Source organism: Manis pentadactyla, chromosome 7 (genome assembly GCF_030020395.1).
Source record: "Manis pentadactyla isolate mManPen7 chromosome 7, mManPen7.hap1, whole genome shotgun sequence".
NCBI lineage: Eukaryota > Metazoa > Chordata > Mammalia > Pholidota > Manidae > Manis > Manis pentadactyla.
In genome coordinates, this window is record NC_080025.1 from 38,956,815 (window position 1) to 38,980,633 (window position 23,819).

Sequence of the window (23,819 nt, forward strand, 5' to 3'; positions counted from 1 at the left end):
AGCCCCACCGACCAGCTAAAGCCCACATTGTGTTTTGCCCTGTGTGCGACAAATGCTGGTGCAGCCATTGGGTCACATCAGAGGCAGGCTTTCCTTCTAGCCAGGGCACCTGGGCCAGTGTATCTGCTTCATCATTCCCTGGGGATGCCAAAGGCAAATGGCCAGTCACATGATATATGGTAGGTGTCTGCCACACCACTCCATGGCCTTTGGGTCCAGTCTCTTACCTATCCTGTGATGAGATAGGTAGTTTTTACCTTGATGGGAGCTATTCTGGAGATGGGCTCCATAGCCAGCAGGGTTTGGTACACAGCAGTTAGTTGCTTCTCTATCAAGATGTACCAGACCTCCGCTCCTTTCCATAGTTGTGACCAGGCTCCAGCCGGCAGCAGAAGCAGCAGCAGTGGCAGAAGCAGTAGCCTTAGGCTCAGGCCACGGGCCAGGATTGGTGCGACCAGCAGCAGTGGTGGCGTCTCCACGACCACACAAGTGTAAACACACTTCCCTCAGCATGAGCACCACTTCTCCCCATCATTTCTAGGGGTGGCCCTCCTAAAGGTCTCACCCATTATGAGAGATTTCGGGTTCAGAGGAATCCTGCTGACTGCGCCAGATGTAAGTGTGGGGAAAGTAAATCCCGGGACAAAATACCTCTAAAAACCGAAATCAGTCCAAGGGAGATATAAAGTTTAAAGTCCATTTATTGCTCACAAACTGCAGTCCCAGGCCATCTCTCATTCCTGCTCCAGCAGAAGCAAAACCAGCCCTCCCCCTCACCTCTCAGGTATAGATAAGCCCTCTGTTGCCCAGGTAATTACCCATTGTTACGGAGATGAACTTCTCTCCACCCCTGAGGAATGATGCAAATGCACTAAAGCCATACTTCTTTCCACCTCTGAATGCCTACTGATATGCAAATGTACTAAAGCCAGGTGAGTTATTCTGGAAATAATACGATTTTACCCACAGGAAGCCAGCCAGATTCGGCTCAGCCTTGGGAGTTTGTTTCCTTAGCCAAAGGCCCCAGGGGCTGCCTGACAGGCTTACACCGCACACACAGGTTCCTCAGTGTCGCCCCTGTACCAGCAGCTCCTGCAGCAGCGGCCACAAGCCAGGTTTGAGGGAGGACAGACAGTCTCACTGCCACACAGCTCCATCCTTAAGCCCCCTCTAGATGCCCAGGAGGAGCGCTCAAACTCACCTAGCCCAGGTCAGTCCACCCCCACCAGCCTGGGGACACTGATGTCACTTCCAGGCCACGGTGCTCACAAGACAGCCCCGGAGAACCTAAGCCTGGGCCTGCAGGAGCAGGGCTTCCTGCCTCTCAGCCCACCCTGGGGGCACCCATTCCCTCCTGCTCACTCAAGGCTGTTTAGGCAACGCCAAGCCTGAGCCTGGCTCCATCCCCACATCCAGGGTGGGCCCTGCACAGCAGGGAGGCTGGTGGGCCATCTGGCTCCACCAGCTTGACCATGGACAGTCTGAGAGCCCATCTGGAGAAGAAAGGCCCAGGGCCACACACAGCCGCATAGGGCACCCCACAGGCTGCCAAGTAGAACTGTCTTCCCAGCCCGGGTCTGTAAGCAAACAGCCTCAATTGCAGCTCTCTTCAAAGCTCTTCATGTGCCAGGCAGTCACCAGCAGGGACTAGGAGGAGCAGCCCCGGGCCGCCTGAAGTCTCCACTGAGGCTGTGCAGCAAATTGGGGCGAGTGCAGTGGCCCAGAACACGGGACAACTACTAGATGTCCTGCAGTTCTGGGGACCACGGGGGCCTCAGCCAGAGAACCGCAGCTCTACAAGGCCCTCCACACACTGGCCCCACTCCCCTGTACAGGTTGAAAGGCAAGGTATGTAGCAACTAAAGCTCTAGGGGTTTGCTTTTGTTTGAGGTTCTGGATCAGACTTCATCCCCCTTTAGCTTTACTCTGGAGTCATGCAGACACCCGTGTGATGGCCTCTGGACTCCTGAGCATCTGCCAGGGGGCTTCCTGGCAAGACTCAGAGGAAAGAGGTGGGGTCTCCACAGAACCAACACCTGAGTCAGAAAGGAGAGGGAACAGGGAGGAGGGAGGGGAGGGGAGGGGCCGGGCCCAGCAGAGCACTGGGGAAGTCGGCTGATGTTCCAGAGGGATGGAACTTGGGCTCTGCAGGTCCCACGTCATGCCAATCCTGCTAAAAGTATGTCCTCCTCTGCTACCACGACTGTCCTCACACCCACTAGGACCTGCCCTCCTGCCACCAGGCAGCCTCACCTCCAGCTCTCAGCCCCATCAGAGCCTGGAGAGAAGGCGCCCCAGCATGGGCATGTCACCTTCCTGAACCGCCCGGCAGCCATCTGGGTTGGGGTGCAGCCTCTTGTCCCATCAGCCCACTGTCCACTTAAGGCCCTTTGGACACAAGCCAGGCAGGCTGCGACCTTGAAAACCCCAGTCTCTGGGGAGTGAGAGGCAGGCCTCCCCTGGGGCAGCCTCCAGCCTCCAGCCCCAGGTGGCTCTCAGACACTTAGAGGCACAGGACGGAGCTGAGGGCCACGCGGTGAGTTGCTGCAGATGTCCTCAGCCAGGCTGCTGTCCAATGGCAGCTCCTTCCGTGAGGACAAGGGCACCCCAGCCATGGGGCACTTAGATCCAGGCACCAGTTTTTCTTTGCCTACACAAGCCTTATTTACTTTGACCATCTTTGGTGAGATACAGCTCACATACCAGAAGATTCGCCTGCGAAAGTGCAGATGCAACGGGCTTTACTGTATTCATTCATTCATTCTCATGTTTACAGCCTTTCCAGCAACCCCAGAAGCCTCTCCCACCGAGCCCAACTCCACCCTCTGTTGCCTGTTAGGAGGCTTCCCATAGTGGCTCACATGGCCTCACACACTTGAGAACAGGTTCGGCCACTCAGCGTCATGTGCTCATCCCCGTGTGGCCACCAAGCACTTACTAGGATGTTGTTTCTCTCTAGGTCCAAACAGTATTCTGCTGTATGGACATGGACATTTTCTCTATCTGTTACTTTTGGCTGCTATGGATAATGCTGCCATGAACACTCTTTTGCGTGGACACGGGTTTCCATCTCTTGGATACACATTCAGGAGCATGATGCTTTGAGACCGTTCTCCATGCGGCTGCACTGTGCACGTTCCCACGAGCCATGCACCAGGGCTCCCCTTTCTCCACATCTGCACCCACATCATCCTTGCCCCTCTCATTACCACCGCCCCAGAGAGCGGAGGGGTCTCATTGTGTTCAGAGCTGCAGCTCCCTGATGACTACTGCTTCTCCTGGAGAAGCGTCTGCTCAGGTCCGTCACCATTTTGTAATTGGGTTGCCTTTTTTCTGTTAGGTAGTAGGTTCTTAAATATTCTAAATACAAGCTCCTTACCAGATACATGATTTGCAAATACACTCTTCTACTCTGCAGGCTGTCTTTTCACTTTCCTGATGGTGTTCTTTGAAGCGCAAAAGATTTTCATGTTGATTAAGTCCAATTATCTACTTTTCTTTTATTGCTTGTGCTCTCAGTGCTTCACCTAAGAAGTCATTGACAAGTCCAAGGTCACAAAGACTTAGAGTCTTCTTCTAAGAATTTTACAGTCTTACCTTCTACAATGAGGTCTATGATCATTTTTGCATCTGGTGTTAGGGAGGGTCCAACCTAATTCCTTTGCACATGAATACCCAAGGGTTCATTTGTTGAATGGACCCCCTTGAATTATCCTGTCATTCTTGTAAAAAATCAAATGACCATAGATATGTGGGCTTACTCAAAACTCTCAGTCAAATCCAGTGATTTTTGCATTTATCCTTCTGAAGTGCCCACACTGTCAACTGCTGTAGTTGTGGCTAGTTTTGAAATTGGGAAGTGTGAATCCTTCAACTTTGTCCTTCAAGACTATTCTGGCTCTTCTGGATCCCTTGCATTTCCACAAGAATTTTAGAACAAGCTTGTCAATTCTTTTTTAAGATAGCTGGAATTTTGATAGGTATTCCATTCAATTTGTAGGTCAATTTGGAGCATGCTGCCTTCTTAACAATATTAAGTCTTCTTATCTATAAATGTGGGATATCTTTCCACTTATTTAGATCTTCTTTAATTTCTTTCAATTGTTGTTTGTAGTTTTCATTGTTCCAGTCTTGTAGTACTTTTGCTAATCTATTATTAAGCATTTTTTTAGATACTACTGTGAGTGGAATTGCTTTTCCTAATGTTATTTTGGAGTTGAACACTGATAGTTAATGAAATACAGCTAACCCTTGGACAACACTGGGGCCAGGGTGCCTATGCCCCACACCATCAGAAATCTGGGTATAACTTTGACTCCCTTAAAACCTAACTACTATTGGCCAGAAGCCTTACCAAAAACATAAACAGTTGGTTAACACCTATTTTGTATGTTCTGTGTATTATACACTGTACACCACAATAAAGCAAGCTAGATAAAATGTTTTCACAAATTGTCAGAATTCTCAAAAAATTTTTCCACTATATTTATTGAAAAAATTAACATATAAGTGTACACATGTAGTTCAAACCTATGTTGTTTAAGGGTGGATTTTGTTCATTGGATTTTTATATCTTGATATTATATCTTGCAACTTTGATGAATTCATTTTTTAGTTCTAATAGCCTTTCAGGGGATTCCTTAGGATATGCTATATGTAAGACAGAGTTATCTGCTAAGAGAGATAACTTTATGCACTCCTTTCCCATCTGGGAGCCTTTGATTTCTTTTTCTTGCCTGACTGTCCTGCCTAGACCCTCCTAGCCATGTTGAAAAGAAGTGGACAGGGCAGGCATCCTTGTTCCTGAGCTCAGGGAGAAGCTTTCAGCCTTTTTCATCAAATATGTCACCTGTGATTTTCATAGACACCCTGTGCCATGTTGGGGAGCGTCCCTTCTATTCATAGTTTGTTGAGTGTTTTTAATCAGGAAAAAGTATTAGATTTTGTAAATTTTCTGCATCTATTGAGATGATCACACGATTTCTTTGTTTATTCTATTGGGATGGCATATTACATTGATTGGAATTTTATGTTGAACCAACTTCTCAGTCCTGGAGTAAATCTTACTTGTTCCTTTTTATATGTTGCTAGATTCATTTTGCTAGTATTTTGCTGAGGATGTAGCATCTACATTCAAAGGGACAGTGACCTGTAATTTTCTTTCTTACAATGTCTTTGTCTGGATTTAGTGTCAGGGTAATACTGGCTTCATAGAACAAGTTGGGAAGAAGTCTCTCCTCTTCTGTTTCTTTGGACAGGTCTGTGAAGAACTGATATTAATTCTTTTTTAAATGTTTGATAGAATTTACCAGTGAAGTTATCTATGCCTGGACTTTTCTTTGTGGGGCATTTTCAAATTTTTACTGATTACTTTGTCTGTTTAGTCAGAGGTCCATTCAGATTTTCTTTTTCTTCTTGTGTCACTTTCAGTTATGTGTGAACAGGGATTTGTCCATGTCATCTGGATCATCTGACTTGTAGGTAACCCAGTGGTGCACAGAGCCCCTTACAGCCCTTTGATTTCTGTAGGGTCAACTTAATGTCCCCTTGTCATTTCCTGATTTTAGCACTTGGTGGCTTCTTTTTTGTGACCTGACCTCCTTTTTTACAACAGAAACCTGGCACTCCTGAGTCTCCTTAGTTATTCCCAGAGCGGAGGTATCACTGCTTTCCACCCTGTCCTGGAAGATGTTGAGTACTGTGTACCACTTGCCCTCCCAGCCACAGCTCCAGAGGGCCTGAAGCCTCGCCTATCCTCACTACTCTTTCCTGAGCACCTGGAGAACCCCTGGCATGGCGGGCATGCAAGCGCACTTGCCGAATGCTGCATCTGCAGAAGAGCAAAAGGAACCAGAAAAATTGCAAAATAATAGCAATCGTAACACTAGGAATGACCTCAAAGCTCTAGACCTTCATAATCAATATGGTGACCACTGCCTACATGGGGCCATAAGAACCTGAGATGTGGCTGGTCCAAACCAAGATGTGCCGTAAATGTAAAATACACAACAGATTTCAAAGACATAACATTTTTTATAACATAAAATAGCTTAATGATGATTTTTGCATGGATTATGTGTTGAAAGAATATTTGGGATATACTAGGGTAAATACATATATTATTATGGCTCCCTTCACCTGGTTCTTTTTACTTTAAGTTCTAGAAAAATCTGAATTACACATGTGGCTCACATTTGTGGCTCAAAATTTGTTTCTGCAGGCCAGCACTGCTCTAGACAACTTGTCTAGGCCTGGAGAGTGCAGTTGGGTGCACAGACAAGAAAGGGGCAACTTGGGAGAACACAGGAGAGGCTCACGCAGAGCTGGGGGCTGGGGGAACCTCAGCTCTGGGCCCCACCCACAGGGACACCCCTGATTTGGCCGGCTTGGGCGCAGTCCCCACTGTCACGGTGCAGCAGGGCTGAGAGCCGCTGCCCTCACACACCCTGCTTCTCGAGACTGTGCTCCTTGTCCAAACAGCCCTGGACACAAGGCTGTCAAGCCAATGACTCTGAGAATCCGGCTACCCATTAACATCCAGGCTCAGAAGCCACATGAAGAGCATTATTAACAGACAGACAGCGTGCTGCAAGCCTTCCGGCCTCAGCTCCTGGCAGGCACCTAAATGACACAGTCCTGCCACCGCCTGTCACCAGGTGACAAGGCAGGCGGCCACTCAGGCCAGCATCTGAGGAGCCCCAAGGCCACCTGCACCTCCTGCTCCCAACTGCCTTCAGAGCCTCCATCTCCTAAGGGGTGAGTGTGCCAATATTCTGGGAAGGATCCACAGCCTGCAGGGCCATTCTACTGGGCCCCTACTGTGTGCTGGGCATGGTTCGAAGTCACTGAACTCAGTGAGGACTGGTGATGGGGAGGCAGGGGCTGTCCTTGGCTCCTCACTAGAAATGGCCACCAACTTGGATGTGCTTGATACTGTAGAAGGCATTACCACAGACGACGAAACACCTTTCCCATGTCATCATCAGAGCCACAGCTTCCCTCAACAGAGCCCTCACTGGTTGCTCATGAAGTGGGGAAAATCTGAGCCCTGTAGGACAGTGTGGTTATGTTTCCTCCATGAAATTTTCTTAAATGTTTGCATGGCTATGCCAACCTGTTCCAGAATCCAACAAAAGCCTGTATCTGGCTTAACAAAAATCATAGCTTTAGTTATTTTAGGGTCATCATGTCAATGCAGAAAGAACTATGTCCACCAGGAGTGGCAGCCGTTGAGAGAGCCCAAAAGACAGAGGCCACCCGGCAGTTTGGCAGCTAGTAACGCCGCTAACATAAAATGATTTTTTTAATTTCAAATAGATTCAGATTTTTATATGAATAAAATATACATTTCTATGTCATATGCCAATATAATTTTTAGAAAACCAAGGTGATGAATAATGCATTTTATGTTTCTGTACTCACAAAATGGCTTGCAGCTGTGAAAGATGCTTTAAAAATAATCAAATCAGATTCCATTTTTGTGGGAGAGAAAGAAGGAATTACCTTCTTGAAAATATATTTGAAACTCCAGGAAGGCCACAGCTCCTGCCCTGAACCCAGGGGTAGCCTCAGGGAACAGTGGCAGGGACGAGATGTGTCCCGGGAATCGCTCACACACCTCTATCTGGGCTTTCCACTTGTCGAATGCCAGGCACTCAATAAGCCTCTAAGGGAAGCATCTCTGTTAGAATTTCTCTCAGGGTAGAATAAAGAAAATGCCAGCATTGCATCTCTGTCCCCTAGGTGTGTGAGGGTCCCCCAGATAAAAAAAGAAGAGGAACACATCCTGGCCTCTTCCTGAAAGAGACCTTCGTGTCCAGCCCCAGGCCCTCCTCCATCCACAGCGAGCATGCCCTCTGATAACCTGGACTGCAAACACGGGATCCTTCATCCCTCTGTCATGCTTGTCAGAGACCAGCCCCACTCTGGTTTAAAAACTATGGCCACTGTGCACAAACACGGCTCTCTGTGCCTTGTAAGAACGGGCACGTGGCAGAAGACGAGACCACGTGGAGAGATCATCGTGAATGCATGTCAGCAACCCACCCACAACCAGAGGACAGCGTGCAAGGTGATTGCAACATGCATGTATACACAGCTCCTTATATGGACATGAAGAGACAGTCCAGGCTCCCTGGGGAGCAAGGCAGCAGGCATAAAAGGGCCCCAGCTTCTGCACGAAGAGCGTTGACCTTTCTTTATAAAACAATATTGTCCTTGTTATTTGTCTAATCAATAGAATAAAATTTCAAGCCTTTCTGGTCCCAAATGGGGGCAGAAAGTTGGCTGTCATGAGAGACAGTAAAAGAAAAGCACATTTTTACAAAAAGGAGCCATGGGGCAGTACCTGTAAGAGCACACAGATGTGTGGTGGGTGGCTGCTAAGGAAGGGGAGACCCCAAAAAGCCTGGGGTCAGAGTAGAACACAAGCAGGCCATGAGTCCAACTGTGGAATAACAGCATTTCTAAAGCACAGAATAGAGTAGGGTCATGAGCTTCCTTGAAGAGCAGAGGGTGAATTCCAGAGTCTGCTGCCTTGACCCTGGCCCCTTGCACCCTTGCAGCCTCTGCCTGGAGGGAGTGTCCAGGGTCTCAGGCCACCTCCTGGCAAACTGGGGTTGATTACAGAGCCTACTGCACAGATCCCGCACGTTTTTTAACGTAATAAGCAGCACTTAACCACTAGCGACTGTTACCAGGAGAGAGAGTGCAGGTAGCGAGCACGAGATATATTCTTAGCTCTCAGCAAAGTAGGTTATGGTTTAAAAATACCATTCCCTAGTAACTAAGCTAGTGTCCCTTCTGCCCATCTCCCAGCAATCTCAGCAGGCAGACTTTTTTTCTAAATACCCTACATTAAGGAATCAAGTCTGCATCCGGGGGGCAAGCCCAGTAGACAGAGGCTTGCCTGGTTCATTTACCCCTCCTCAGTAGCACACACCTTGGCCAAGCCCTGGAGGGACACATCCATGGGCTGGGACCCGAGCCCCACCCTCGTGCAGAGTGCTGCCAGCCTGTCAGATGGTACCAGGAGCCAGGGAAAGACAGAAGCTGGGGGGCAGGTGGGGAGGCGGGGCAGAAAGCGGACACAGGTCTGGATGGCCTCGCTGAGCAGCTGGAGGAATAAGCTGTGGTCAGGAAGAGGGGACAGCTCTAGCAAAGGCCCTGGGGCAGAACATGCTCAAGCATGGTGGTCCTCCATCCCAGGCCTCTCTCCCCTGCAACAACTGCAGATCTCAGGACAATGACCACCGCTGGGCTCTGAATGCCCAAGTTTACCTGTTACCAATCAGGCCATTCACTAGGCGAGTATGCTGCACACCATCACATGGATGAGGCCCCAAGGGCCACACCCCAGGACAGGGTCTGCTCCCTGCCCAAGGGACACTGGATGGAGCTGCAGACACACCAAGGTCAGCACTGGAGCTCCCAAGGTGGGAGAAGCTGGAGGGGTGGAGCCCCTGCTTGCTGCTGGACAAGTTTCTGCCCTCCCTGAGCTGCCGGTATATGTCTGTAACGTGGACGTGAGGTAGGCTTCCTGGTGAACTTGAATCAATAACATCAGATGTTCAAAGTGATGTGTGCCTTAGGCACTGTTACAATGGAGCTCACCTTGCCCCAAGAGGAGGGGTCCAGAGACCCCTGAATTATATCCAAAACCTTCCAGGAGCTACTTTCTTGGAGGCAGATCATCCATGCTCTAAAGGAGATGACCCCAAAAATGGAAGATTCAGGAACCTGAACACAAACACCTCTTCCTGCTCAACAAACTGTGGAACATTAAAGATCTGCCAGTGCTGGGGGCCAGTGAGCCCAGGAAGGGGTGCTCAGGAGACACAAGAAGCAGAGAGCCTGGCCAGCAACACACCCCAGCGACAAACCCTAAGGACCCTTCTTGGGATGGGAGAGAGCCTGGACTTCCACGTGGACAGAACTGCTACAGCGTGATGCACCCACAGCACAGGCACAACGCACGCGAGCAGCCAAAGGCCAAGTGGAGAAAAAATACAAGTTGAAGATTTTTATGAAAAAGAAAACCCCAAGACTCCTATACATTAGTTATGGTTACTTATCTCTGTGGTAAATCAACCAGTAATTCTGGAAGGAAAAATTCCAAATATATGACAGGTTGAGGAGAATGGTTCCTTCATTTCCAACTTTAGAAAGCCATAATTGACAAGTAACATTGTGTTAGTTTAAGGCTAAGGCCAGCTTGGATACACTTGTTTATGGGGTGAAGTGGTTCCCACCTTAAGGTTAGTTAACACAGGGCAATGCATTGTTACTTGTGTGTGTGTGTGTGGTGGGAATTTTTTAAGATCTACTTTCTTAGCAAATTTCAAGTATACAGCTCAGTGCTGGTAACTACACTCACATATGTCAGATCATCAGAACCTATTCAGAGTGACTTAGCTTTTATTTATAATGATTTATTGCTTATAATTTAAAAAAAGAACTTAAAAGTCAAAATGACAAAAGAGTAAGAGTTCTCAAACTGTGGTAAAACAGACACAAGTATTCATTTTTTAACTCCTAGGATTTTTCTCCATTTTAAAAATCTACCCAACATCAAAAAAATTAAAACCACATTGCTGGCCAGTCCATGTCGGGCTAAGGGCTTCACTGGCCTGCTCTGTGCCTGTCCGGGGACCCCCAGCTTAAGATGACTCTTGACCCAGGACTTGGTGGTGTCTGGGAGCCCTGCCCAGCTAGGCAAGGGAGGGCAGAGCCATGCAGGCAGCTGTGGGCCTGTGGCCGGCCCTTCCTGGGCAGCGAGCTCAGCACTTGACGGTGCCAGGGGCTGCAGCTTTAAATAAACTTGGATAAGTCCATCTGGGCCAAGAGCACCAACTGTGCCTCAGGCAGATGCTGCCAACAACAGGCCCACAGGGCCCCTCAGGCCCCAGCCCAGGCCATCCTCCCTCCTACCCCTGCCCCGCTACAGCTTACCCCTGCACTGGCTCAGCCTGCCCTAACCAGGCCAGCCTACCACAGGCTCCCCGGCATCCCTCAGTGGGCTTGGCGCCTGGGGGCCCCCCAAAGAAGCCAAAGCCCTGCTGGCCCCAAAGGGTGGGCCCAACACACTTGGGAGCATTCCCCTCCTCTCCAGGCCCCTTCCCCCCGCCACCCCAGCTAGGCTCCCTCACCCACTCACGCCAAGGACCTGGGCTCAGCTGCTCCGGCACCCAACAGCTCCTTCCAGAAGCTGCTCAGGCTCCTGTTGGTGGGGGAGCAGACTGGCCCTCCAGGGCAGCGGGAGACCTCCAAGCCTCAGCAAGTGGGTGGCACCAGCCTGGGAACCAGTCCCTGCTGGAACCAGAGGTCTGGGCTTGGGCCGCTGGAGCTAGGGAGGTTCACAGAACTGTAAAGGAGGGTCAGCGGAGTAAGCATCGGGCAGAGGAAATGTACAGGAAAGGACCCAGAGGTGCCTGGCACAAGGGCCCATGTGCTCTCGGCAAGCAGACAAACAACAGGGCACCTAGACCAGGTGACCTACCTCCCACTGCTGCCCACTGCCTCGGAGAACCACCTCCCCCAGCTGAGAACCCCAGTCCAGCATCCCATCCTCACAGGCCAGGACCCAGCCAGCTTCTGGAAGCGCCTTTCAGGCCTTGTGGTGGGGCCTCAGCAGTGCACACTGTGGGTGTACTGGACCCTCACTTCCCTCTGCTCAGCTCTCCAGGTGTCCCCACCACCCTTGGGGCAAGGTGCCCAACCAGCTCCCACCAGAGGAGGAGTTTCTAGGTGCAAAGGGCCTGGGTCCCCCGTGTGCCCCCACAGGCTTCCCCAATGGCAGGGCTCCTAAGCCCCCAGGCCTGACCCCCTCCAAAGAGGGAGCCAGAACGGGAGATTAAGCACCCACGCTCTTCCCAGCCCAGCTGATCGATTATCAGCAGCCATCACCAACACAAGCTATCACCACAGACGTTTTTTCAGAAAATGAAAACAAGGGTCTGCCGAGAATGTAGGAGGAAACCACCTCCCTGGGCAGGGCTGAGGATGGAGGAAGATCGGCTCTGGCTGGAGCCTGGGGATTCGCGGGTTCCAGAGCCGGGCAGAGCGATGCCAGGCTCAGCTACCCAGATCCACAGAGGAAACGGCAGGCCAAGGAGGAGCTGCGGGGTCTCTGACCTGGGGGACAGAACCGGGCCTAGAGGCACCACGTCGATCCTGTGGTGCGCAGAGCCCACGATCCACCTGTTCCCCAGGGGTGAGGCCCTGCCTGAAAGGAGCCTTCAAACCCCAAGCCCTTACGCCATCCCCGCCTTCATCCCCCAGCAGAATAACTCTCCGAAATCCGCCTGCCTGGAGAGCACTGAGCGCAGGAGTCTTTCAAGCTTTCCACCTCGCCCACTTATCCCCTCCAGCCCAGTGACCTGGTCCAAGCTCCCTGACCTGACCCCAGCTCTTCGGGTTCCACTTTCCAGAGGATCTGGGGAAAATCCTCCATAACCCAGGGTCCCCTGGGGACCCACGGCAGAGACTGTTCCCACGCGGCCCAAAGAGCAGCAGGCAGCCCCCACCACACCCGCGCGGAAGGAGCCACGCGGAGGAGCAGGCGCGGAACAGGTCCCGCCGCCCCCGCGCCCGTCTCTCGGGTGGGGGTGCTGACAGCGCGGCAGCGCCTGGACGACCCCTTAGCCAGGGCCGCCCCCTCTCCCGCGCTCTAGGCCCCGCGGCCGGCCCCGCGCGCCGCTACTGCCTGACCTCCCGCCGCCAAATGCGTCACGTCTGTCCAGCGCCCCGGGCACCTGCTGCCGCCCCCTCCGTGCCGAGCCCTATGCCCCGAGGCCTCCTGCCGGGCAGGGCCGCGCGCGTCCGAGACCAACGGCCGGGCCCGGGACCCGCGGTCAGGGCCGCGCGGGGCCGTTCGCTCCAGGCCCCAAGGCGGGAGGAGCGGGGGCGCGCGGGGCCGCAGTGCGCCCGGAGCCCGCGGCGCGGAGGGTCGTAGTCTCCGGGCCCCCGCCCGGCCGGCACTCGCCGCGGCCCTTACTTGCCAATATCCTCGTAGAGCTGGTACTCGTCGGTGAAGCGGGTGCAGGTCACCGTGGTGGCCATGGCGGCGACGGACCGGGTCGGCGTGCGCTCTGCTGCGCTCGGCGGCGGCGACTCCGGCTCCCGCTCGCGGGCACGGCGGCGACTCCGGCGCGGGCGCGGGCGACACCTTGGCTCGCGGCGCCGGGCGGGGGCCGGGCTGGGCTGCGCCTGGCGGCGAGCACACGCGAGATCCGCGCGCTCGGTCCTCGCCAGGAGCGCGCCGCACACCTACGCGCGGGGAGCGCGGGCGCGGCTGTCACTGCCGCCCCCCCGGCCTGAGGTCCGCCGCCCTCTGCACGCGCCCCGAGCCCGCGCCCGCACCCACATCTACTTTCTGCACATGCACACGCGCCCCGCACACGCACATGCGCTCCGCACGCGCTCCCCACCCCCGCTGCGCCCGTACACCGCCGGCACCCATGCACAGACTGCCTAATCCGGCTTCTCCACTTCCTGCTGGCGACCCGCCGGCACATACATGCGACTGCACACAATGAACCCGACCACCTCTCTCCGTGATGACCCCCCTCGTCTTGGGCACCGCTCTCCACCGGACTCATTTCTTACAAACCCCCACATCCCGGGAGGAGATTCTACTGGACCCATCCTGCCGTTTCCACCTCTGCACATCTACACAGTCCAGTCCCCTGGCAGAGCTGCACAGGAGCCACTCAAAGAAGCATGCACACTGCGGGCCTCACTGGGGGTGGGCTCCAGGCTCAGGCATGGGCTCAGTGCCCCCCGGAATGGATGCTGGGGTGTTTGGAACAGGAGTCCCAGGATTCTGGATTTGGACTTCAGGCCCACAGCCAGGGAGAGAAAGGCTTCCCTCACAGACCCCGCCGAGGTAGGAGACACAGTCTTCTCTCCCGCAGGCCTCCGCCACCTGCCTGCCTCCTGCTCTGGCCTGGGAAAAGAGGGTCCATCTTTAAAGAGACCCTGGAGCCGAGGAGGAAAGAGTAAGGAGGGGTCAGGAGAGTCTGGGCAGACCCCATATCCCACCAAAGAGCCTTCTCCCAAGGCCCTACCCAGGCTCCTTCTGGAACAAGACTTCAGACCCAGTGAGGATCCCTCAATGGCCCCCCGCCACCTCCCCACTTCTCTGAAGGGCCAGGGTACCACTGGGCAGAGCCTGAGGAAGTAAGTTTCAGAAGCCAGCTCTGGATTTGGGCTGAGCAGCTGCCCTAACACAAGCCATTCAGTGCACAGTGGGTTCTCCAGGTACAGTCTGAGCCTGTCCTGCTCATGTCCCTCACCTTGGTGGCCAGCCTGGCCCCAGAAGCCACAGTAAATGTTTCCTGGATAAAGGATCATATGAAAGGATTCTGGGGTGGGGGCAGCCAGGGCCTCCACTACCAGGATGACTTTGGTACACAGCTGTCAGGCAGATTAGACCAGGTGGTGATCAGTCCACAGTCAGAGTGGTTTTGCAAACCCAACTTGCACTGGAAACACTTTGGGTAAAGGCAAGTCCCCAGCGGGACTTACATGAATCCCAGACTTCCCTTTGGGTTACAAACAGGGACTTTTAAGGGCAAAATTATGTGTGAGGGCTGCAGGGCATGTGAGCAGTGTGTGCACGCTCTTCCAACTGGCCATTGCTGAGGTGACAGGGGATGGTTTCAGGACTCAGTCCGGTCTTCAGCTCCAACCATCTGCCTCTGCGATGTGAACTGTGGGTAGCCTGCCTCATAGGTCTGAGTTCCTGCAAAAACATCTCAAGAGTACACTATTGAACATCTGCCTGCACTTTTGAGAGGGAACCCAGGTGCTGTGCAATGTGTGCACTGAGTCCCCTTAGCCCCCCTTTCCTGAACCTCCCCTGCTCAGGTTCACTGGTCCTACTACTGAGCACTGGGGCCTCTCTGTGAGCTTCTCCAAAGGGAGCCACTTGTTCCATTTCATGGGAGACTTCCCAGGATCAAGGCTCCATAAGAAGTTGGGGTCACCAAAGGGTAAGATTTGAGAACCAGTGGTCCCCTGGGCAGCCCCCCTCTGGGCTGAAGCATTGAAGGCACTAAGCAGAGCAACCCCAAGGAGGGTGGAAGGGCAGGGTGACGAGGATGCCACACTGTGGACTGGGTGAGCTACCAAAGGGACCGATACACTGTCTGCTACTCAGCTCACCCAAAACCCTCCTCACAGGACCCACTTCCCACCTTCAGCCCAGAGGGTTCCTCCCCACACAGTGGAAAGCTGAAAGGGAGAAGGGCTGCCAGTGTAGCGCTGGAGTCCCAGCCCCAGAAGTCCTTTCCTCTGGTTTTGGCAGCCCCGCCCCTCTTCCAGGAAGGGCCCTCCCCTGTCCACGCCCCCACGTCACCACCACCTCTACCATCCCTTATCCTCTCTAGCTGGCTCTCATCAGCCTGGAGGGCTCCCCCTCCCAGGTGGCAGCTGGGCAGGTGTGGGAAATATTGTTCTGGGAGGCTATTGTTAGGACAGTCACCATGGCAGTAAGCATCACACCTGCAGAGCCCAGAGTTCTGCACATGGGGCTCATTCTCCCAGGGAAAGCCATGGCCTGCCCTGTCCCCACTTCCAGAGGTGCTGTCATGGGAGAAATGTCACTTCCACTCACCCAGGCCCAGCCATCTGCCTGGAAGAGCAGGCTGAGGTTCCCCAGAGCAGGAAGACCCCAGTCCATGAATCACCAATCATCTGGCTCCTGACATGGCAGCCCATGCAGGACACTGTACCAAACATATGGGGAAATGACAGTAATAGTGGTGATGTTGGGGGGTGGTGATGGTGGTGGTAGTGGTGGTGGTGTTGGTGTTGGTGATGGCAGTGGCGGTGGCAGTGGTGATGGTGGTGGAGGTGGTGGCTATGGCAGTGGTGGTGGCAGTGATGGTGGTGGTGGTGATGGCGGCAGTGGTGGTGATGGTGGTGGTGGTGGTGGAGGTGGTGATGGTGATGATTAAGGCCATAGCTATCATTTACAGTATATCACTACGTATTAGAAACTCTTCTAAAAGTCAAGCACCCACTACTTCAGATAAACCTTTTAGCATCTTGCAAGATAGGGGTGATTGTTAGCCTCCTTTTATAATGAGAAAACAGGACTCTGTAACTGGGCTCAGGTCACTCAGCTAGTCTGTGGCAAAACCAATATTGGCATCCATGTCTGCCTGACTTTATAGCTGGTGCCTTTCACCACTTTACACTGCTCAAGTGTGACTACTGACCTTGTTCGTGCAGTACATTGTGCCAGCTTTATGCAAAGTTCTGCCCAGGACTCAGGCCACATGAAGAGTGAGGTGGACAAGGTTGCTGCCTTCCCCAGGCTCATGCCAAGAACAACAAGAAACACCAAGAAGACATTTAGTAGTGATATTTGCTCTACATAGATTTAAAAACAAAGTGATTTGCTAGAGAGAGTCAGAGTGGCAACTTCAGCGTGGGTGCCCAGGGAAGGCCTCTCTGAGGAAGGGACACTTAAGCTGAGATCTGACTGACAGAGTGGGCCTAGCCTTGAGGGGATGAGGGAAAGAGCATTGCAGGTGGAAATAGTAGCTGTGTGTGCAAAGGCCCTATGGCTGGAATGAAGGCAGACAAGGTCTGCAAGACTCCGCGCTCTGTTGTTTGTTCATCTGCTTGACAGCTGAGAATTCTCAGGGAGTCTGAGTCACCCGGAGGAGACAAGCTAAGTAATAAAGACAACCAGTAAGCCCCTGGACATGGGCGCATCTCAGGCCTGTGCAGGAGCTCAGCCCAGGATGTGAGGCACAACCCCCCCAGCCTTCTTTCTCACTAGGCAGCCAAGCACAAGGTGGGAAGAACTGTCTGTCTGGGTGGAGGATGTTACTCCCAGTGGGCTCTGTGGGGACCCCTGCTGAGGGTCGGGCTAAGCCCTGCTCCTGCTACCTGCCCAGCACCTTTCCCAAGCCTCTGGCTGTCTGGGGCCCCCTCCCCAGCCCTCAGGTGGTGGTCTCTTCCTGTCCAGCTCCACCATATCTCTCTTGGTTGTCACCACCACCCTCCGGAGATGCCTCAGACCCTGGATCCCAGAAAGCCAGATGTTGTCCCAAGCAACTTGACCAGGTGTCTCCGTTAATCATCTGCTTGGGTTGACGGAGCAGCTGACAGAACACTGGTGTCCTAAATGGCCAGGAGGGGCCAGTTCTCCTTGCTGGTACTTCCCTCACGTGAATCCCTGTTGTCATGGAAACTGCCTTCCAGCATGATCCCACACTCAGGCCCCTTCTGTGCCCACTCTCCCTCCTGAAGCACAGAGGACATGCTGAAGTGGGGGGCTGGCTGCAGGCCTGGGGTTCCCAGGACAGACACAGTGCACATGAGCCAGGGACTTACACAAAACAGAGACTGGTTCTCTTCTCCCCAGACACCCAGAGGTGGCACCCCTGGTGCTCATGGCTGCTCAGCTCCCCAGGACCCAGGCTGTCTCCAGTTCTGCTATGGGTAGCTGACCTTTGTCCCAGTGCTTCAACACAGAGACCCAGCCACCACATCCACATTCCTAGTAGCTGGACTAGTAGCAAAATAGATGATGGACAGTGGGCAGTGGGCAGCTTTTTGCCACATGGCCCTCCCCAATGACCCATCGGCCACAATCTAATCATGTGACTGCACAGAGCTGGCGAGTCACATGCAAGGCCAAGCAGCAGAGGCCGCCCTCATCCCAAATTCACGTCTCACCTCTTCTTCAGTGGGACACCCACATTTCAGCTCTGTGGGCGTCAGTCCCAGGGGTCCCCTGTCTATATAGCCCCGGGCTGCTGACACAGCAGGGCTGTAAGCCTCCAGCTCTGCCCTCGGTCAGGAGACTCTGCGCTGTGATGGATGCCAGGCTTTACTGCCAAGCAGGTGGGAACACTGAGGGAGAAAATGCTTAAATACAGCCCAGCCACTTTGGAGAACTGTTTGCCATTTCTTACAAAGCTAAACAAATACCTTCCTTACAACCGCTAACTCCTCTCTCAGGTAGTCACACGCAGCCCCCCAAAAAGAAACACAAGCACAAGAATGTTCATAATAGTGGAAACTGGAAGCAGCATCAAGCCCACATGCAGAAGTGCAGGTATGCAAATTGCTGTGTGTAAATGAAAAAGAGTGACGGCCCACACTCACAACGACAGGCAGAGCTTCTCAGGGCCACAACGCAACAAAAGATGCCATACACAAAGAGTACATACTGCAGGTCTTTTCTGCAAAATTCCAGAGCCAATCCATGGGAAGGGAAATGAGAAAAGTGCCTGTGCCCAGAGGCTGGCATAGCGCCAGGACTGACTTGGAGTGGCCCGAGGGAATTTTCTGGGATGGTAGAAAGGTTCTATATTTTTTGGTGGTTATATAAGTGTATACATTTGTCAAAAACTTAGCAAACAGAACACTTAAAATTGGTTCATTTTTATGTAAAAGTAATTTACATGCCAGTTCCTCTGGTGTTGGTACCAACTGAGGAGCACACATGTTCTCAGTCACACGGGACAGTCCCAGCAATCAGCAAGTATCAGGAGACAAAGCAAATCTCAAGAGCAGAAATTAGTGACAACAGTGCAATGAAATCAGACATAAACTACGGGAGCCATAAATCCACCTTGCAGGAAATTCACATTATAAACTATGGGGACTTCAGCAAGGAGACCTACAAAAGGACACAGGAGAGAGCGCTGTGTGCACCAGCCAGGGGTGCGGACCGACCAGCGGGAAACCAGCCCAACAAGACAATGGAGACAGGAGAAATGACCAAGGACCCCATGAAATGGAAAATGCTGAGCTTGATGAGACCAAACGGGAATCGGTGAATGAGAGGCAGCCAGCCCCTGATCAGTGATACCAAGAACTACACCTGTGAAAAAAATTTTCAGCAGTAAAATGGACAAATTTTTGGCAGGTCTCGTTAATAACAAAATCCCTAAAAGTAGGTACAAAAAGGCAGACAAACATGAAATAAGACTATAAATGACACTATGCCCAAGTTTTTACAAAAAAATGGAAAAACATAGTTGAAGTCATAGTTTTTCTAGGAAAATATAAATGACTTATATTGAGTCAAAGTAAAATGCCATAGAAGAAATGGAAAGACTGTAGTGAACTTTGCACAAGAATGTTCTCACTTATGATTATTTGTTCTACCAGAAAATGAGAGCATGGGAAAGAAGGGAAAGCAGACAGACCGGCAGCCCTGGGTGGGGCCCTGAGCCCCAAGCCCCCCAGGACCCAGGGCACCGGGCCCTCAGCCGGGGCCAGAGAGCGCCAGCCACAGAGGCAACTCCCCTTTGATTCTTTCGTTTTCTTCAGGCCTGTGAGCCTGGAAGGACCTGGCCCCATGCCCTCCATCCCCCTGCATGGCGAGGGACCATGCCTGGGTGGCAGGCTCCAGGACGTGGGAAGGACTCTGTGCATTTGGTGGGGCCTGGGTGTCCTGTGGGGCTCAGTTACTCAGGTCTGGAGAAAAGAAGGATTTGTAATGAAGACACGCACAGTGGTGCTGTTTATAACTGAGAAAACTGGAAACAAGCCAGATCACCCCCACCCCCACCCCAGGGACTAGCCTGGCAGATACAGAGAGGAGGGGATGGAGATGCCAGCCATGTGACCCGTGGGGAGGGAGAGCTCCAGGGAGACAAGAGCCTCATGCGTGGGGAGGAACCAAATATAAGGCAGTTTGCACACAGCAACCATAATCATAGGGCCTTGAGGCATGCACTCCGCACAAGTGTTGGCCGGCAGGAGAACAGCCGGAGTCAGAGTCACCAGGGAGGCCCTCCCGACCATCACCCATGCCAGTGCAAGCAGGACTTGGGGCATGGAGGGTGGAGAAGTGAGGGGGTGGATATAGCCCCATGTGCCTTACCTGGCCTGGGGGCAGGTGAGCAAGCAGGGAGCATAGCGCCCCTGCAAAGCCTCTGAGATGGAATCCAAACTTCAGACCACGGACCTTCACACCAGAGACACACGCCTACCTCAGAGCTGAGTTCACGGCCCCCTCTACAGAAAAAGAGGCACAGTCTCTGGAGGAAGGGAGGTAACACTTGAAACTCCCCCTGGAGGGCCACGCTCCTTGTCCTGCTGGAACTCCCTCGGCCCTCCTCTGAGGTGCCCCCATGTTCGGGGTCCCCTGCTCTGACAGTCATCACACAGGGGTCCTGAGGGTGGTTAGAGGGAGGAGGTCAGCAGGCTGGGTCCTATAGAGCAGGCCCCTTCCTCCCCTTGCAGTTGGCCTTTCGTTGGTCAGAAGCAGCTTTGCATAAAACGCATGGCCCCAAGCCCCGTCCCCATTCCCAGCAGGCCACCTGGGCTTTGGGGGCTCCCTGAAGCAGAGGACTACTAAGGCCCTCCATGCAGCTGGAGGGCGGGGCCTCAGCTGGGCCCCCACCAGCAGTCAGATGATGTCAGCCGCTTAAGCAGCCTCAAGGCAGCCCTGAGGGTCATGCAGGCAGGCTGCCCTTCACATCGCCTCAGGCCGGGTCTGCTGGACAGAGCAGCTCCACCCAGCCGGGGCCCATCAGAATGGCTGCTCCCAGGGCTGCCTGCGGTTATTGACCTCTTCAGGATCCAGGGTCTCCTGAGTCCTCTTGACCTCCCCTTTCCCCAGTCCCCACACCCCCAAGGGAAACTGCTGAGGGCCACACTCCTGCTGTGGACAGTAGGATTGGGGGCGCCAGGGAGAGGGGCAGGTTGGGGGTAAAGGCATTGAGTTCCCATAGGGGTGTAGGGGAGAGCCCCCCTGGAGATGGGGGGTGGGGAGGGCCCACAGGTCAGAGCAAAGATGAGAACTGCAGGAGCAGCCCGGGGCCATCACGGGAAGGAGGGGTAGGAGCCTCCACCTAGTGAATGTCACCAGGAGGGGAGAAAGGGCTCAGTTATGGGTCTGGAGGGGAAGCCACTATCTAGGAGACAGTCTGAAGAGGAAGGGTCAGAGGTGAGCAGCAGCAGGTAGAGGGCGAGAGGCCAGGAGGGAAGAGCAGCCTGGGTGCCAATGCCAAGACGTTTCCAGGCAGAGAAGTGTCACTGAGAGGGGGTCCAGTGGCCGGTGTGCAAGGAGGGTGTTGGGGGGACAGAGCACTGCCTTATCTGTCAAGAATCTGACTTGTCACTTCCACTTCTAGACAATGACTAGCTGGTATCAGATTAGCCTTTCCACCATAAGTAAACACAAAACTAGATAAAACTCATGGAACTCGTTTCTGGCGGTGGGCGGCAGACAGTGCCAGACAACATGTGACTGCGCGGTTCTGGCCTCAGAACAGCTCCTGGCTGTTGCACGGGGGTCATAGAGACCTGATGAAGCAGAGACAGGGCTGGGGCAGGAGAAGCAGGAGTGTGCAGACAGGACAAGGGACCAGAGGGAGCCTCGGGCCGGCCGTGGAGCTCCTTGTGGGCCTGGGAGCCCTTAGCTGGGGGGCTGTGCACACACGGCAGTCTTGGGTTGTGCCAAGTCATGGGCCCTTAGGAAACACCCAGGATTCTCCAGGATCTGCAGTAACAGCACAAAAGCAAGCCTAGACAAGTTCAGACCATCAGCCAATGGCTGAACTACCCACAAAAAGAAGTCAACATTCTTCAGAGGAAGTTAACAGAATCTTGAGTTTCAGGACATATTAGCAAAATGTCCAGTATTCAATTAAAAAAACAACAACTAGGTGTACAAAGAAACAGAAAGATGTGACCTCCAGGCAAGGAGAAAGCAGTCTGCAGAGACAAGACTGAACCCAGGACGCCTGGCCACTGAACGGGGCTGGCCTCGAGGCGGCTCGCGCAGGTAAGTTCAGAGAATCAAGGGAGATGTGGCCTTAATGAGTGAACGGGTCGGAAATCTCAGCCCACAAGTGGAAGAAATATATATACGAACAGACCAGGAGAAATGGTTCAATCTGAAAATTAGAGTACAAGGGCTGAGGGGAAGGCATCCACACCAAATGGTCCGCACACAGGTGACGAGTCTCAGAAGAAATGGTGTCACGTTGAGGCCGACTCCAGTATTTGAAAACACAGTGATCAAAAACTTCCCAATTTGATGAAAAACATTAGTTTACATATCCAATAATCTCAACAAACCCCAGTCAGAATAGTATGAAGAGAAACACACCAGACACATATGGTTCTAAAAAATCAAAGAAAATACTGAAAGCAGCCAGAGAAACAAGACACCTTCCTTATGGGCAGACAATTGCCAGAATTATTACTGAGTTCTCATCAGAAGCAATGGAGGCCCAGTAACAGTGAAATGACATAACCAAAGTCCTGAAAGGAAAAGCTGTCAACCCAGAAATTCTCATCCACTGAAAACATCCCTAAAAACAAGGTTAAAGTAAAGACATTCATATAAACAGAACTGTGAGAATTTGCTGACAGAAGGCCCACAATATAGTACAGGTTGTGCCCTGTGGCCAGGAAGAATGACACAGACGGGAACTCCCATCTGAAGGGAGGAAGGGAGAGCCGTGGGGAGACATGTGGCAGGCCTGTCCTAGCCGTGCCACAGCGCTACCTTGGCCTCATTTGCAGGCAAACACGGAAACAAAACAAGACATTCACAAAGTGGCTGGCCTGACCCCTTCGGACCAACAAGGCCTACAGGGCAAAGAAGACAGAAGGATGTCCAGGTGTGAGGAAACCGCACACACGAGCCAGCTAAATGCAACGTGGGATCCTGGAGCAAACGCAAAGCTCACGAAGGACGCTGTGGGCAACGGGCATGGTGTACCTCTGAGAGTGACTTGGGCCAGTTTGATTTCCCGATTCTGACAGTTTTGCTGTGTGTTTACATGAGAGGACCCTGGCATTGCACATGGATGGGGGATAGTGAAGCATTGTCCCTACAGCTTATTATCAAATGTGCCAGAAAAAAACATGAATACAGAGAACAAGGCAAATGGAGTAAAATGCTAACAACTGGGGAATTTGGTGGAAGAGTGGAGCTCAACGTTTCCATGAATTTTAGATTATTTCAAAATTAGACATTAAAAAAATAAACAGCTTTCTGGGCAAGAATGAGGACAAGAGGGCAAGAGAATGGATCAAAGGCCCAAGAAGGTGGCTGATTTTAATAATTATTTTGACTGCAGTGTAATATATGTACAGAGAGCACACAAGTCACAGGCATGCAGATGCAATACACCACTGCCTCACCAGGCACCCAGGCTGAGAGACAGAACAAGGCCTGCATGCCTGGCCTCCAGCCCCACAGCAGCCACAGCTGGCTTTCACCAGCATGAACTGGGAGGCTTGAACAGCTGGAACTGTAGAGTATTTCCTTGTGTGTCTGGTTTTCTCTTCAGTATCATGTCTGTGATTCAAACACGCTTCTGTGTCTGGGAACAGCAGTGTGTCCACTGTAGTGATATTTCCGGTCATGCACCCATCAGGCACTGTGGACACCCTTACTCATGTCTCAGGACACAGGTGTGCATTTACATTGGCAAAGACCCAGGCCTGGAATTTCTGGGCTGTTGGTGGTGAATGTGCCTCCCTTTAATGGACACTGCCAAATTTCTCAAAGTGGTTGTACCAAGTCACATTCCCAAGAACACAACCTGAATCCCAGCTGCTCCACAGTCCCACTAATAAGGACTGGCATTGCAGGATTTTTGGCCATCCAGGTGGCTGTTACATTGTGCTCTTAACTTTCACTGCCCTGGTATCTGGAACACTTTCTCATGTATTTTTGGACCATTTGGATGTCCCTTTTCATGAAGTTTGGTTCATCTTTACCCCATTTTTTAAACTCATTGTTTGTCTTTTCCTTATTCATTTGTAGAAGTTCTTTATATATCCTGGATCAGAGTCCTTTGTTAGATAGCTGCACTGCGAATGTC

General features: G+C 52.6%; 1 protein-coding gene across 10 annotated transcripts in view; it reads right to left on the reverse strand.

Moving 5' to 3' along the window:
- CAMK2B (calcium/calmodulin dependent protein kinase II beta) overlaps positions 1 to 13,388 on the reverse strand; it is an 80,749-nt gene extending 67,361 nt beyond the window's left edge. For 3 of the 10 annotated variants that reach the window (XM_036910265.2, XM_036910261.2, XM_036910271.2), the window contains exon 1: positions 12,995 to 13,386. In XM_036910265.2, coding sequence (XP_036766160.1) covers positions 12,995 to 13,059 — 65 coding nt within the window. In that variant the 5' untranslated portion in view covers positions 13,060 to 13,386. Of the gene's footprint in view, positions 1 to 12,994 lie in introns of all 10 variants that reach the window. The other 7 variants (XM_036910269.2, XM_036910268.2, XM_036910263.2 and 4 more) reach the window with 6 other exon arrangements.
- Between the last annotated feature and the right edge of the window lie 10,431 nt (positions 13,389 to 23,819).